This window comes from Lottia gigantea (assembly GCF_000327385.1).
Source record: "Lottia gigantea unplaced genomic scaffold LOTGIsca_163, whole genome shotgun sequence".
Lineage (NCBI taxonomy): Eukaryota > Metazoa > Mollusca > Gastropoda > Lottiidae > Lottia > Lottia gigantea.
The window spans coordinates 382674-399961 of NW_008708015.1; the positions used below are offsets into that span (position 1 = coordinate 382674).

Genomic DNA, 17288 nt, shown 5'->3' on the forward strand with positions numbered 1-17288 from the left:
TGGTAGTTATGAGCAGGGCTGAATGACATATAGCTTTTTTCAAATAATAGCTTTTGGATTCATTTAACGAAAAACAAGAAGTACCAACCTTCGACTATGAGATGACACTCAGTAGTTTTAGAATCAAGAGCATTAGAAGCAACACATTTAAATCTACCAGCATCTTCTGGGAAGACTTCTATAATAGTTAATCTGTGTAGGTTCTGAGAGTAAGAGATTTCATAATCTGGGGAACTCTCTACTGGCTGGTCGTTTCTAAACCAGCGAATGATTGGTTCGGGATATCCGTGAACTCTGATTTCAAATGTGACAGATTCTCCCTCCTTTACTCTCACATTATTTAACTCCTGAAAAATAAAAACCAAATAAACATTAGGCCATACAAAATAAATAGACTGATTGTTGCCTTAATATTAAATGTAACATAAAATTTGTGGTAATAAATAATAAATGCTTTCGCTTGCTCCGATTTATTCCAGTTGAAAATCTAAAAAAAGCGCTTATAAATAATAAATAATAAGTTCGCCCTCTCGTCTCGATTTTTGAAGAAAAAGGCCTGTAAAACAGACTATTTATTTTGTATGGCCTTAGTTGAATAAAATATTGAATAAATGAACCCTATAATTCCTTAAAGCAAAATATCCTCATAACCTCCTTCATTACCCTTAACAAATCCTAGATCTTTAAGATGCTACAAAAAGGAATATTTCCCAAATGTATTTTGGTTGTGAAAACATACAATGAAGTTAGAAATAAAATAACAGAATTTAAAATCTAACAAACACAAAAAAATAAAATATATAAATCATAACAAAATATGCAGATGTTTCAAGATGGATTGTTTCAAAAATGTAATTTCTATGTGAAAGCGAAAAGTGAAATTAAAGATGCTGAGTTGAGAAACTCAGTCTGTGAGTGGTAGAGTGGTAGAGTGGTGCAGCAGGGTGACCATTCCCCGGAACTTAGTGATAATCATTAAACCAACTGGACTTTCAAATACAAAAGTCTTGAATCTGAGAAATATGAAAAACATCATCACCTGTGAGAAATAAGGTACACTCTTTTGAGCTGGAGGCTGTTCAGGTTTCTTGGCCATTTTAGGGGGTTGTGATTTTGGAAGTGGTGGAGGCACATCTGTTTCTGGGAAAATATTAATCCTCTTTTCAAAGATTGGTATATCTTTGCCTTCAACTTCCATCTCCACTTCCTGTCGGTAATTCTGAGGTTCCAAAGTTGGTGGTGCAGTTTTTTGATATTTTGCTACTTTAGCCATTGGTGATTCCTCTTCTGGGAATCGTCTTGGTGATTTGGCACCAGGAGCTTTAGAAGCTTCGAATGGTTCCAGTATAGCTCGTCTTTCTGGTTCTCTTGTTACTGGGGTAGTTGGTATACCCAATGGTGGTGCTGGAAAGACAGAAACCTCTATTTGAGATGTGAAACAATTGATAAGCTGAGAAGAATTTTGAAAGAATAGAATACACGGCAGATTTTGGATCATCTGTTGGATGATATCAAGATATAACTTTTTCTTCTTTTTCTCCTTTTTCTATCAGAGAAGTAAAATTCATTGACAAGACAAATTTTTTAGGATTAGAATAAACAGCAGACTTTGGACCATCTGTTATATGCTACTTTTTCTTCATACCAATTAGCCCAAGAGGCACGGACATTAGCATGTGTGATTCCATTTATTCATTTTCAAATAGCAAGCATATACAGTCAATCCACAGGTCATGTTTAATAGTAATATATTTTCAAATAAATAAACCCAGTACTAACAACCCAAACCATAAAACGAAACCCGAAATCCAAACAACATAATGGCAAAACATTTGTAGCAGTTAATGAACTGTTCACATGAGGAAGTATATCAATCATAAGATAGTAAATATTTCATAATGAAAAGTAGTATCAAAAGTGACTATATCTTAAGATATAGAATAGAAAATCTATTCTGGATCAATACAAATAATTTCCACTTACGTTCAACCACCAACTGGGCAATACACTGAGCTTCTCCAGCAGGATTCTCAGCCTTGACAGTGTATTTACCAGAATCTTCGTAAAATACTTCTGGTATATAGAGAGAATGGATGTCCCCCTCTTGGACAATCTCAAAATCTCTAGAACTGACAAGTTTTGATCCTTCACGCATCCACGTGACTTGTGGGGGTGGATGTCCAGATACTCGTACCGTCAGTTTAACAGGCTGACCTTCTGAGGCTTCATGTCTGCTCAGTTTCTCGGTGAACGATGGCGGTATCATGGAGGCTGCAAAATTTAATTCAAATATTTGAATGAGATAATAAATAAGTGAACCAGACAGCATTTAAAGATTCCTTCCCCGACAATTTGTTCATAACTATAGCCTTCAGATTCAACCAGTTCTCACTATAGGAATATTAACTATTTTCTACATCATACCCCTTGGGGCCGCTCGATTGATGAGCTCTGCCATCTTGGAGACAAGCAGAATGAATTTTCTGAAACAAGAGACTGGTTACAGAAAGACAAATTGTTCTCACCTCTGACTATGAGTTCAGCTGTACTAGAAGCAGAACCAGCAATATTCTCAGCTGTAGCAGTAAAATGGCCCTCATCTTCTTCAAATACTTCAGGTATAGTTAGAGTTACTCGCCCTTGTCGGTAGGTAATCTCAAAATCAGCTTGATCTGTGAGTTCTTTCCCCTCTCTGAACCATCTGATGCTTGGCTCAGGTTTACCTAAATATAATTTATAATAAATTGGAATGAGCAAATAAATCTCATATGTTTCTTAGAACATACCCATTTTTCATGTTTTACTGAATTTTACACAGAATGTCCTTTATATCAAAAAAGTCAAAATAAAAAATGAGTATATCCTTTTCTTAAATAATGTCAACAATTTTGATTCTTTACCTGTAACTACACCATCAAAGGTGACCCTGGTTCCTTCCATAGCTGTGATGTTCTTCAAGGCCTGGAGGAACTTGGGAGGTACTGGAACCTCGATAGTTAGATCCACAGGTTGATACTGTGGGGTAACATCAGTCAATAATGTTGTAGCAAATCTATCTACGGAGGATGATTTCCTGGCTCGTGGACTGACGTCTGTCAATATGGTAGTAGAGTGATGTTCTCCGTACATCTCGTCTGAGGAGGAGTAAATTCGACTAGTTCGTTTCTCAGTAACTGTTCTAGTTTCAGTTCTGAAAAAAAAAGACAATTTTAGTAACAAAAAAGTCAAAAAGAAATTTGAGAGGAAAAACATGCTAAACATCTACTTTAGAGAGTCCACATAGCTTATAAATTTATTTGAGTTTGTTCACTCAGAATCCCTTTCAAAGAGTCCTCATAGGTATTAATGAGAATTTAGATTTTTCATCTGCCCATCCATTTCAGGGACATGTGTTACCTTGGTATATTCGCTTTTTTCATCATGACATTCCTTTCAGAAAGTCCATATAACAAATAATGCTTTCTTACGTTTTGGATTTGTCAACATACCATCTATTTCAGAGAGTTCACATATGTGGTATTTTAATTTTTCAGCTTTCAGAAATTCAACAAATAAGTAAAGATTTTCCTCATTAGAAATACTTACACTTCTGAAGAAGATTCGTATCCACGGTAACCAACTGGATACTCTTCGTAAGATACATCAGCAGGTTGGGACGGTCTGATGATCAATGATTTTGGTGTGGTCTCATCGTCTCCTGGCCGTCTTGGTGGTTCAGCTCTTTTAGGAGCACGAAATGGAACCATCTGTTCATCAACTGGTTTAGGTTTATCTTCACCAGGAAATTTGCTGGGTGCTCCTTTTCTAACTGGAGCTTTTGAAGGAGTCATGACTTCGGTGACAGGTTCTGGAACTATAGGTCTCTCAGCTCGAGGAGTCTTTTGCTGTGTCATTGGTTCTGATACTGGCTCAACTTGGAGTAAAGCAGAGCAAGTGGCTTTACCGTGAGGATTCTCAGCATGGACGTCGTATCGTCCAGAATCCTGGGGTGTACTCTGTTGGATGGTAAGTTTATATCTATCTCCCTCAAAAGAGGTTTGGTAGGCCTGGTTCACCAGTGGTGCTCCATTGAAATGCCACTTAACCTGTTGATAAAATTCAGTAATAAATTTTCAGCCAAGAATTAACCAGGGACCAGCTGGTAGACATGATCCTTGAAAGCCAAGGAATCAACCCACTATTGCTGCAACTTTTAAACACAGACAAAAGGTATCTTAGGTTTTTATATAAGGAAAAGAGTCAGGCAATGCAATAAGTATCACTATTTCTTCCAAGTAGCTAGTTTTTATTTCTGTTTTACATAAAGAGAACCATAGACAGATCTCAAATTGAATTTGAAAATGTACTCAAAACGACAATCAAAATGGCTTATTTCAATTTGTGACTTCTGTAAACAGAATAATGAAATAGTACATATATTACAAAGCCTTTAAAATCAATTACAAGTCTTAAGGTTTTGTAAGGTTAAAAGAAGACTCATTAATCAAGTCTTACCTTTGGTCTTGGACTACCAGTTATGGTACACTCAAATGTAACAGGTTGTCCTTCTGCTACAGCTCTATCAGTGAACAATGTTTTAAATTCTGGGGGCAACATCTTCACTTGGCGTTTAATCACGGGTTGTTCTGGGGGTGATTTAACGCTCAGTTTGGCTTGACACTTAGCTTCACCAGCCACGTTGACAGCTCTGACGGAATAGACGCCAGTATCTTCTTCAAAAGCTTCAGGTATTGTGAGAGAATGTACATCAGCAAATGCTGTGATCTGCAAAAAAAATAAAAATAAAAAATAATTCCCATTGTCAAAAATTTTACATTCAAATGGCAAAAACAAAAATCATCCTAAGTAAATTTTGTGTGAAACTTGTCCATATTTCATAGTAAAACATCTTGTTCATCATAATTCAAATGAAAATAAACTGATGTCAACTCACCTGGAAGTCTGGAGAACTCTCCAATTGTCGTTCTTCACGGAACCATCTAACTTCTGGTAGAGGATGTCCGGTAACACGACACTGTAAACAGACTCGTTGTCCAGATTTCACCTGCATGTCTTTAAGAAGTTGGGAGAATTTAGGAGCAGTCAGCTCTCCGATTGAAGCATCACTCATTTCACTCACAGCTAGAAATAAACGAAATTAAATTCTGGATAAAAATATGTTAATTCCAACGAAGATATCCCAATTCACTAATAAATTTCTAGCAATAAACAGTTAATCAATGAAACATTGACCAAAGGTTACCAGAACCAGCCAGAAGATAGAAACCTTGGAAACCTTCGAAACAACCAATGTGCTACAACTTTTAACTGCAGACAAATATCAAGTATTCCACCAAACTGCAGCCAATGCATGAAGAAACTCCAGATATGTGGTGTGCAGTTTCCATAAAATTGCATTTTTTCATAATTTGCCAAATATAATAATGCCAAAATATTTCATCTGATAAACATCAAGTGCATTTAGAATCATATTTCCTCTTTCAGATCATAAAAGATAATACAATATTCTAGTCTAGATATATGCAATTCCTGCGTTTAGGTTACTTATTGTCTTGCCAGTCATGTTTGATTGTAGCTCTTAGATGCCTGGTTATATCAGGAAAAAATCAAAATCATCTCTAAAGCATAAAATCAATATCTTTTTCTCCTATTTAACTATAAACACTCACCTTCGACATGTAGTTTGCAGACGCTCTGAGCGTGACCGTGTGGGTTTCTAGCGACACACCGATATTCACCACTGTCTTCTATAAACACTTCCTGAATAACAATCGTACATCGATCTCCTTCAAATAATAACTGAATATCTTTAGATTCTTTTATTGGTTTTTCATTGTGGAACCATATCACCTGAAACAAAACAAACAAATTTTCTAAATTTCTGATAGCATCAATAGAGCTACTAATTCTTTCCATAGACAAGGTAATGCTTTGCTGACTGAAAGCATAGCTATTTCTATTACATGAAAAGATTTGCAACATTCAAACAGAGTAACTTGTTCGATGGACAATGAAAGATTAGTGGCAATACAACAGAGCAACTTGTCTATGAGGTAAACCCCTAAACAGAATGTTGCTTACTAAGATTAAGGCAGACATGAATTAAAACTGTTACTGACCTCTGGTTCAGGGTGTCCCACTATAATACAATCCAGTCGAATTCGAGTTCCCTCCATAGCTTCTTTAGTTGGTGGTAGAAGTTGCATAAATACTGGTGGTTGTTTGGGAACTTGTTGTTCTGGTTCAACGGAAACAACTTCCATATCCTCACTGAAATAGTAAAAGTGAACAGATTATTGACAATCTTATAGCACATTTATAAAATACAGATGAAAATACAGAATCTAGTTTGTCTTCTTTGAATATAAATAAACCTATATCTGAGAGGAAATGGACCATAGCTTATTTAAATCCCATTCTCCCAGATCATTATCAAAACAATTCTAGAATTTTTTATTTTGACTGACCAATCCAGCAATGCATATTTACCCCATTTCAAATGAAATCGTTACTGGATTTTCTTCTGAAAGATGCTATGAAAAGCTCAAATGGAGCTCTAACTTAGAACAAAGCTTAGAGCTTAGTCTAAGCTCTAACATGAAGAAATATCAACATCAATGTTAGTTTGGTTGGTTACTCATTTAATAATAAAACACCTACCCAGTACTAGAGATATAAGGTTCTACTATAATTTCACAAGATGACCTGTTCTCTCCTGCAGTGTTTCTAATAACCACTGTATATTTATCTTGATCTTCTGGCATCATTTCTCGTATATCTAACGCAGAGAAATTTATTTCTATTGTGATCTGAAATGAAGGATATCAGGAAATAAGCATCACATGAAGAAACCAAAAGCTGGTTTTGAACTTGGGAAAATTGGGGTACCAGTGAGCCCCACAGAGGAGACCTCATATGTAAACAGGAATTTGGTTTGGTATTTCTACATAACTATAACAGTAGACTTCAGCAATATAGGTCAGTTACATTGCAATTACGACGTTGTAAAACAACATTAGAGAACTTTTTCCTTCATATCTGCGGGGTCATCTTTTTAAGTCGGGAAGCTCAACATACCTTATACATATTATTATTGACCAATCTGTTACCACCACGATACCAAATAACTTCTGGGGGTGGTGATCCAGTAAACCTCGTCTCTAGTCGCACACCCTTACCCTCAGGGGTGGTGACATCTTGTAGAGGCTGGTGGAAAACAGGTGCTTGGAGAGCTGAAATAAAAATGCAACACATGATTTCACATTATGGAATAAGAGTCTTTATACTGTTTATATTTTAGTTGTTTAGACTTTAGTCTTTAAATTATATCAAATATCAAGAGCAGAAATCAACCATAAAGATTTCAGAAGTTTTTCAATGAACACAAAAATGGCTGCTGAATAACATCTTAAAAGGTTTAAACAAGATGAAAATCAGATGATCATACGTAAAGATATGTAACATATTTTAGAAGAACAACTTCTTAAGAAATAATATGAATGGGTATGCAGATGACCTGATGATCAAAGAGTAGACTTTAAGAACACCATGAAGTAGCTAGAGGAAGACATGCTGATGGTCAAAAAATGGACTGTGAGGAAGAACAACTGCCATATAATAGGAAATGAGCTAAATTCTATACGATCCAAGAAATTCCATTAATCAGTTACACTTTTGGTCAACATACAAGTTATCTAACACATGGAAAGGGGTTATTTTGATTATAGTGATAAACTGGACTATGATTATAGGGAAGATAAATGAAAAGGTATATACGTTTCTGATCAAATCAAGAAACAAAATCAATCATGCTGATTAATAAGTACAACGATGGATTGATCATGCTCTGTCCTGTTGGTAGACACAAGACACTAGAGCTGTCATGCTACACCAAGACTGAATATTACAACACCTCTAATAACTTATAAGGACTCTTCCAAACATGCAAATTTCTATCTGAATTACAACCTCAGATGAGTCCAATAATATCTCAAGGGGTGTTTGTCTCAATATATCCAGCCTCGTGCTACAGCCAATACAACAATAACATCATGCTCAGAGTCAGAATCGAGCTTACGTAGAACGTTCATCCTGGCTGAAGATGCAGCTTCCCCTCCTGGGTTGATCGCTCGGCAAGTATAACGAGCTGAATGATGTTGTTTGACTTGACGGATCTTTAGACAGCAAGATCCGTTTATTTTTGTGATGACAAAATCGGGAGAGTTGTCAATATTGAGTTCGTCTTTATACCACGATACAGTGGGTGATGGGATACCTTGAACGTGACATTCGAAGGCAAATGACGAGTTCTCGACTACGTCCACAGATTTCAGATTTCTCAGAAATTCGGGTGGAATAATCTGCTGGTGGGTCTCTGGAAACAAAATATAAATTTTTTTAAGAAAACTTTTATAGTAGGCTACTATAAGAAAATATTTTGAAAAAAGACTCTGTCTTTAACACATTGCTAACTAGACACAATATAGATTTACAGGTTGGTCTGGGTTGATTACAATTATCAAAAGATTTCACACAGTACCAAAAGATGACCAGGACCATGGGCAGTTTGACGTTTTTTCCATGGAACTCGTATAATTTTAGTCTTTTCATTGATTTTCTTACAATTGACAATAATGTTAGAAAAATAAGAAATGTACCTTTAACATTAAGTTGTGCTGAAGACTCTGCCATTCCAGCAGGATTAGTAACACGACACGTGTAACGTGCTGTATCTTCAGAGAACGTCTCTTCTATAGTTAAAGTAGCTACACCATTAGCAAATCTTGTCTCATAGTCGGGACTGGTAAGTGGCAGGTTGTCTTTACACCACTGAATCTGTGGTTTTACATCACTCTCAATACCACATTCAAATGTGAATCTGAAATCAAATAATACAAATGATAATAAACTGTAATAATGCTTAATCTGTTTCAATGGGTAAAAGTTCCCTCTATTACACCAAATTAACAAAATTATTATCAGCAATTTTAGTGCTTTTCAGTATTCAAACTCTTTTTTAATTTAACTATTTCACCAATTTAACACTAGCTCTACACTTGCATTGGACGATATTTTGTAAGCAAGGTATGTTCACACTATATAATCTGATATTGTACTTGTGAATGATATACAGATATAATTTCTCATTGTTCTTTTCAACAGACATACTTCTGAATATCATTTTTCAAAACAAAACAACGTTTTCTATTGTGAACGTAGTGTTCATATCTGACTTGAATTTCATATTTGAGCAGTATGATCTAGTAACGTTGGCATTTTTTCTGTATCTAACTCTATGGAATTCAGAAATTTTCTTTTATCAAATTTTCACATGTAATTTGACCAGAATTTGCACTTTGGAAATTATAATAAATCTCTTACCTCTCTCCTTCCATCACCTCAGCATTTTTAAGATGTTGTGTAATTCGGGGAGGTCTAATTCCAGGGGTAGGAGCTGCAGCTTTAGGAGCAGCTTGGCGTTGTACGCTCTCATCAACAGGTTTCTAAAAATAGATAACAAACAGCATGTGAAACTTGTAGAATATAGCAAATCTTATGTAAATTATTCAATATATATATAAATTGAAGCTTTTCAGAGGACCAGCTTCTAGACAGGATGTTTACAAGCCTAAACTGTTCTTCTTGTTTAATCATTGCCCACAGGTTTGCCAGAGAACTAAAGAACAGACACAATCATCCTTTGATGATAATCATCCTTGCAATACATGTATTAATGTTTTTTTTCCCACATTGGTATAAATCGTAGTTTATGATAGACTGTACCAACACTCCTTTCATTGATTGTCTAGAAAGGTCTTCAACCTCACCAAGATTCTATACCTGCTTAGATAAACTAGAATATAGCGCCACCTACCTTTCCCTGGAGTTTATCTTTTAATCCTGATATTTCATTATCAGCTTGTTCAAAGGATTGCATCAGGTCTTGATATTGTATGACGATATTTCGTACTTTACTCTGGCCCTGATCTCCTGTAATAATATAATATAATATAGTTTAATAGGTATAAGACAAAGTTTGTCATAGCTTGACATTGTGAATATGGTCTACATTTGGTCAACAACCAGCTCCTTTGCAGAATACTTGAAAACTGAAGTTGTTCTTTTTGTAAACACAATGATGTAGGAATATTTCTGTATCATTACCAATCAAGCAGTACGAAAGCTCGAACAATTTTTAAACCAAATAAAAAGTTTTTCAAATTTTCTACTTACCATGGAGTTGTACGCTCAGTTCTGCAATCTTGTTCAATCTTTCTTCTTGTTTTGGTTTTCCTTCTTTGACAAAATTTTCTATTTTCTGGATGAGATGATCAGCTTCTTGTGGTGAGCGACAGTTGGGAGCATCGCGTCCAACTTGAGACAGTAGCTGATTACCTTCCCTCATCCAGGATTCAGACTGAAACAACACCAGGATATAATTATTGATTAGATAATTGGCACAGAAAAGTCTCTAATGTTTCCATAAGCTTATTTTGATGCATTATGGCTAAGAATTATAATAATGATGATGATAGCAGATGACAGGAACTATCGTGTCCATAAGCTAATTTTGATGCATTATGGCCAAGCCAGGGGCAATGACCCACAAAAAAATTTCAATTCAAACAAGTTTTTGCTTAATCAAGAGATTTGTAATCTGTAGATTTAATGAAAGAAATAATGATAAACAATTTCAATTTACTTACTTCTTCATTTAGAGTAAAATACAGGATAGAGGCATTTAATTGTTGTCTGTAGTCTCGTACACTAGTATGGAATGTACTCCATTTATTTTTTAACACATCGATTTCTCGGCGAATATGGACAGAATCATAATGTTTGTCTTGGACCATCAGTTCCGCCGTACTGATGAAACTGTTAATCTTTTGTTCAATTAACTAAAAAAATAAATAGAAAAATAAGAACATAATGATATGATTAAGAATACATGACAATTCATTAGAAACACTAATTAATCAAATAGTTTGCTTAACTTGACTCTAAAAAATAAGGAAACCCATCTTTAGATTTATCAGACACAAAAATTTACAGTATCTAAATATTTTGAATGGCAGCAAACTGTTATAATCTTTTAATCATAACATTGTCAAATGATGCTAATAAAGGTATGAAACTACACCATAGCAGACTGCTGATACACGTTCCAGACATAAAATCCTCATCAGGACATGAGTTCCAAAAGAAGGTGTTCCACAAAGGTCAAGTGAAAATCAGTTATTTTCATAAAATTAAAGATTATAGCGATTCCACTCAAAAAACTTTGAGAGAATAACAATATAAACTAATGTAAAGTTACATTGAATCTATTGGTTATTGTCCAAATATTAAGGATAATAGCCTTTACAGAACTTTGAGGGAGTATTAGATAGCTAGACCATGAAAAAGAGAAATTACCTCAACAGTTATTTCAAACTGTTCATAGGCCTGTGATGTCATCTTGGCAGATGGTAATGAATTGCCGTAACTACCACGTCTGGCCTGTAGATGTTGGTGTAATCCATCAATCTCCGAATGTATCTACAACACCAATAAAAAAACGCAATATAGAAAACATGAAAAAGATAATATAATAACAATATAAATATATAATGACCAAATTGAATGTAACAAACACGACATGTCACACCCTTCCTCACATATTATCAAAATTCCATCAACAACTGATCAAAATCTGATCAAAATCTTCAAAAGTCCTTATAACAGTAAGTGGAAAATAAACAGGTAAAAGTAATATTACAATGTTGAATAAATGTGTTTAAATAAATTCTCAAGACCATTTTTAACATATCATTCACTACAACCAAAATATCCACAATAAAAATTCAAAGGTCAAAATTATACAATGGCGGACATCAATATCAACCTACTTTTCTACAAGAAGAGTGAGGATGTTGCTTAGCGATAGTGATAGGACATTTTGACTGTCAGTTCGTCCAAATCTCGTGCATATTTCATGTCATTTCGCATGAATGATAAAATGGACGTACCTGTCTGAGATCAAAGTTAAACTGACAGATTTGGAGATTTTGTTGGAGGCGTTTCTCCTGTTCCTCCCACATATAACCCCAGCGTTCTTTGTAATTCTCTGTTACGTCTAGGACACGCTGTACTTCGTCTTTAGCAGTGGCTTCAGCATCCTGAAAAAAATCACCACTCAAATGAATAATCTCACACTCTCACATAGAATAAATAAATCAAGTATTAACGAACCAAACCTCAAAACAAAACATGAAATCCAAAACAACATAACAGCAAAAAAATGGTATCAGGTGAAGCGTGAAGGAACATCCCTTCCAAAAGTGAGAAGAAGAACAGTCAACTCATGATAAAACTTGCAAATGTTTGTCACAAGTGACATGTTCAGAAGATGATAATAAAATAACCTGAACAATTTGTTCAATAAATTCATGGCAGTTATGAGAATGAAAAAAACAAGACCTAAGTTAACCATATCTTATAAACTCTTTCTCAAATTAAATGTTGAAAGATAAATTTGTAGTTACCTGCTGCCGTACCCTGCGTACTATTTTATCACCCTCTTCCGAAGTGAAATTAATCATCTGAGAAACTTCTTGTTTCTTGCGTTTGTGTTCTTCCAGCATCATTTCTGCGTTTGTGAGTTCGGATGGTAATTCTGCTTGCATGTATTCTTTCTCAGTGGCTTCTATGGCTTGATCCAACTGAAGAATTACCAAAAAATACAAATTATTAAGATTTGAAAATATGAAGGTATTTCACTTTAACTTAAAGTTAAAAAATATTTGTTATACAATGTAAATTGTCTGTTTTCCTTTGGAAAATACGGATTAGACTAAGATAACAACTCAATATACTGTTAATGATCATATGCAAATATATAGAATGTGGAGGACCAGATAGAAAATAATCTAATCTGTAATAAACAACTTCTAGGTCCATTTGAAAGATGAAGATATACTAGATAACTTATTTCAGCTTATTGCCAGTAAATATTTCAGATGTCTGAATTTTAATGTAAAAAGTCCGTAAGAGATGATCTCATTGAAATGGAAAATATCAGGGGATAATTTTTTATAGTTTTATTCATAAATGCAAAAAATACCATTGGCAAGAAAAATAGAAGAATTCCTGGCAATATAAACCCCTGTGTCTCACCTGATGCAAGTTCTTGAAGAAGCTGATGGTCATTTTGAGCAAAATCTGATACTCATTAATACGAGCTTGGAATCGTTGATGAACTTTGACCAGTTCATTAACAATCTGTTCCTTTTGACCATGGGTATCACCTTTTAATGACAGCATCTCAGCTGTCTTCAGATGTTCTTCAATTTCTTGTGTTGCTTTCTAGAAAAATACAAAGCAATGGTCAAATTCATTATATCCAAACAATGGACCAACACAGTGGTTATCATATAAAAATATCAAGATAATATTGCCTATGTGGATTCTAATATGGAAGATTGCAACAGAGAGTTTGTCCTGTTTTGCTACAAAAATGGTTGGGCCTTATCAATCTGCAGCATGGTGTTGGGTGTGCTCTGTTTGAGTGTGAGTCGTTATTGAAAGGCCCAATCAATGCTCAGAACAAATAATAAGTAGCCAATCATAGTCAAGCTGCAATTTGAAAAGAACCTTTCCTTCCAATACTAGTATTTTGCTCCTGAAGTTCAGTTTCTGTTTTGCAGACAATTACAAAATCTTAGAGAGTTTTCTTCAGAGCAGAGAATGAAATAACAAATGTCAACTGAGTCCAATGGTCACTGGACAGATATTTTCTTTAGCAAAATATAAATATGTTCATTTAAAGATATGATAAATTCTTTCTGCATTTTTAAATTACACATGACCCCACATTTAAAAACGAACTAATATCTTCAGGTTTTCTTTATTTTACGTAGATAAGGCTAAGGCAGGTTAAACAATTGTGATAAAACCATTGTGCATTCTGCTAAGTCAATACTCGGATCAAAGTGGAGTTTTGGGAAACAACATGGCTTAATCAAACAAGATGAAGGAATTCTGTGGAAAAGAAAAGCCCCTAATTCTATTCTATGGAAATCAATGCAAAATGTCATTATGGAATTTCAGAATGGGAATGGCCTAGACTACTCATTAAAATAAAAATATCTTCATAATTATTTGGGGGAAAGGTGAAAAAACACACATCAGTCAGTACCTTGGCAATCGGTGCAAAGTGGTCCAATTTTCTTTGCATTTCATTGGCTCGTTCAAGAGAATTTCCAAGTTGGCCAGCGATATGTGGCATGAAAAATTCTCTTTCAGCTTTCATCACCCAATCAATGGTCTAAAATCAACCAATCAAATCATTTGAATGAGTTTCAAGACAACCAATCAAAAGCCACAACACACAAAGCATCATGCAGGGGAAAGACTGAACCTGATTGGATAATACAATAATGATTATCCAATCAAATTGAGCCATAGATCAAAGAGGAAACATGCAATACCTTGTACGCTGGCATAAAGGCGTCCAGCCTGTCTTGGTACTGACGGGCAGCTTCTTCTGATGAGCCCAAATCTCCCGCGATGTACGGGAAGAAATCATTTTCAATTTTGGCTACTTCGTCAATAGTCTGTAAAAATTTCAACATCAAAACAACATGCAAAGGTACAAAACAATGTTAATAAAAGAGCAAACAGATAAATTCAGTTCTGGTCAAGTTTATATTTAGATCAACTGTTAACAGAGAATATCCAGTTTCTGAGGCCAAACAACCTGGTAATTTGCACAAGGACAAGTTGAGATTTGGGGTAAATTCAATTATCATGCAAAAGTTTCAAGTAAACATGTATTGTAAAAGTTTTGAACAGATAACATTTGTAATTAATTCTTTAAGTTAGAAACACAGCACACAATTAATATAAATAACATAATACAACATCATTTTATTAAAATAAAGAAAATATTTCACAAAACTTTGAGAATTCAAATATACGGTCACTAAACTTTTATATACAAAAAATTTGACAATACAATTTCTAAATTGTTCGGACAATACAAATATTCGAATGTTTTCTTGATAAATTGCCAGAAATTTACCTAATATCTAATAGCTGCTGTAATGAGATTGTCAATTCTTCTGAATACCTCCAAGCTATTCATTTCAATCAATTGCTAGAACTTTAATATGTTTGTAAGATTAAAACTAGAAGTTCCACCTACCCTACGAGCGTCTTGTATAAATTGATGCCACTGAGATTTAAATTGTTTACTGGAAGAAATTTTCTGTGTCCACGATTCATAATGGACTGATAGCGTGTTCATCTGTTCACGCATTTCACTTAAATACTGTTCAACCAGTAAAGTTGGTTGACGGATCTCCATAGAGGAGTCTTCTGAAAGCTGAAATGAAGCAAACATTCAGAATTAACGCCTTGAACTGAAGGTACAGTATGACAAGTGACAACAAAATATTTCTGAAAACAAAAGCTTGAAAGGGAGAACACAGACAGTCCAAATATAATTTTATTTTATTTATTTATCATATTTTATCAAGCACAAGTCTGAAACTGAGGGTACTGTACATGAATGACAACGAACAAAATATTTCTGAAAATAACAGCTTGAAATTGGTTCAACCTGGTAAACCAAAGATATACATGTACAGTCAGGTCTGATTATAAAGAAAAACACAAGGTGTCCACTAAATTCTATTTTTTTATTTAACATATCATAAATAAACCCAGGACTGACGATCCAAACCGCAAAACGAAACTCAAAATCCAAACAACATTTTGGTTAAACATTGGAATGAACTTTTCACATGAGGAAGTATATCAATCGTAAGTGAGTTTGGTTTCAAGTTTAAATTTAAATAATAAAATATAATATGGTATTTAAAAATATTTGAATAATTAATAAAAAGTAAAACTTACTGTTGAGGAATTGTTTAAGAAAGTTTTTCCTTTCTCTTCAAATTGAGAATGGATATTAGCAGTTTTACTAAACAATTCCTGCATTTGGGAGACGGCGGTTTCCGTCAAATCCTGTAGATCCTCCGTTTCGGAGCGCATAATGTGCTCAAGGCCATCCAAGTTGTGTTTCAACTGAAAAAAATCAATATAGTACTTGGTATTACCTAGTACCTTGAGTATCTAGTAGTATTATCTAGAATACTAACTTGTCTTAAAATTTAAAAATTTTCTTGGTGGATTTACAGATATTTCCAGAAGCAACCAGAGACATGATGCCACGATATTCTAAGCACTGAAGACCGTATTATAAATGATCTTGTATCATAAATGGTCTTCAATCATAATAACAAGAAAGAGATGGTAGTCAGACAGTCAAAATCAGAAGACATTTTTAAGATTGTCTTTTTCATCCTTGAAAAAAGATTTCCCAAGTAAGCAATATTTCAAGAAGACTTTTTCGCTGAAATTACCAGAAACATGATTCCACAATATTCAGAGCACTCACAAATGGTCGTGTTATTCATAATATCACATAAAATTTTGAAAAAACTATAAAGTAAACTGACCTGGTGGCCGAGCCTGTAGAATGAGACATACAATAGGGCCAATTGAATGCGAATTTCCACCATACGTCTGATACGAGTAATCTGTTTGTGGAGGGCATCAACCTTTTCGGCAGCAGCTTGTGCCTCTTGGTCCCCTGACTTGACCAAGTTGACGACTGCAGCTGATAAGGCTTCCATATCCGCATTCTTGTCCTGGAAAACAAACAGGAGAGTATGAAATAAAATGAAACGAAATAATCATACTTTTCAATACCTGCATCAAAAATCAGTCAAAAAGTTTTCCTTAGAGAATTCCCTGACAGAATTTTGGACAGCTTTCAAATTTTGACAACACTTTGCCTTGGCCTGAATTCAAATGTATATACAATACCTGCATGAAAAACTGCTCAGAAATGTTTAAAAAAAAAGATGTCTTACTCTGATGTCTTCATCTATTTGTTCGTGGATTTCAAGAAAATCCTTGGCACTGTTCAGGTCGTTTCCCATGTTGCCATGACGTTTTAACGTAGCCATACAAATCTGTGTTAACCAGGTTTGAAGCTGTAAAAATTAAAATCAATATGCAAAGAGGTGTAATTCTTGCTTGTGAAATTAAATTCTGTCCATATTTTTGCCACGTACGACCAAAAAACTGATTATCATCTTCCAAAACTGTTGAAAAAGGAATTTATATATGAATTATAAACTGAAACATTCACTGTTTCTCTTGTGACCCCAACACCCTGCCCTCTCCCTAGCAGTGGTGGAGCCAGGTTTACGTCAGAAGTGGGTCTGGGGGGGGGGGGG

General features: G+C 34.7%; 2 protein-coding genes across 2 annotated transcripts; both read right to left on the reverse strand.

The window, feature by feature from the left end:
• Positions 1-59: 59 nt before the first annotated feature.
• Positions 60-2724, reverse strand: LOTGIDRAFT_141571 (hypothetical protein; the record flags this gene model as incomplete). The annotated part of the gene is made up of 4 exons (XM_009051317.1): positions 60-347; positions 1040-1087; positions 1967-2271; positions 2505-2724. Coding segments are annotated over 4 exons (861 nt in total), but the record flags the coding sequence as incomplete, so codon positions are not given.
• Positions 2725-4479: 1755 nt separating this feature from the next.
• LOTGIDRAFT_141582 (hypothetical protein) lies at positions 4480-8351 on the reverse strand (the record flags this gene model as incomplete). The annotated part of the gene is made up of 3 exons (XM_009051318.1): positions 4480-4764; positions 4934-5088; positions 8078-8351. Coding segments are annotated over 3 exons (714 nt in total), but the record flags the coding sequence as incomplete, so codon positions are not given.
• Positions 8352-17288: the final 8937 nt, after the last annotated feature.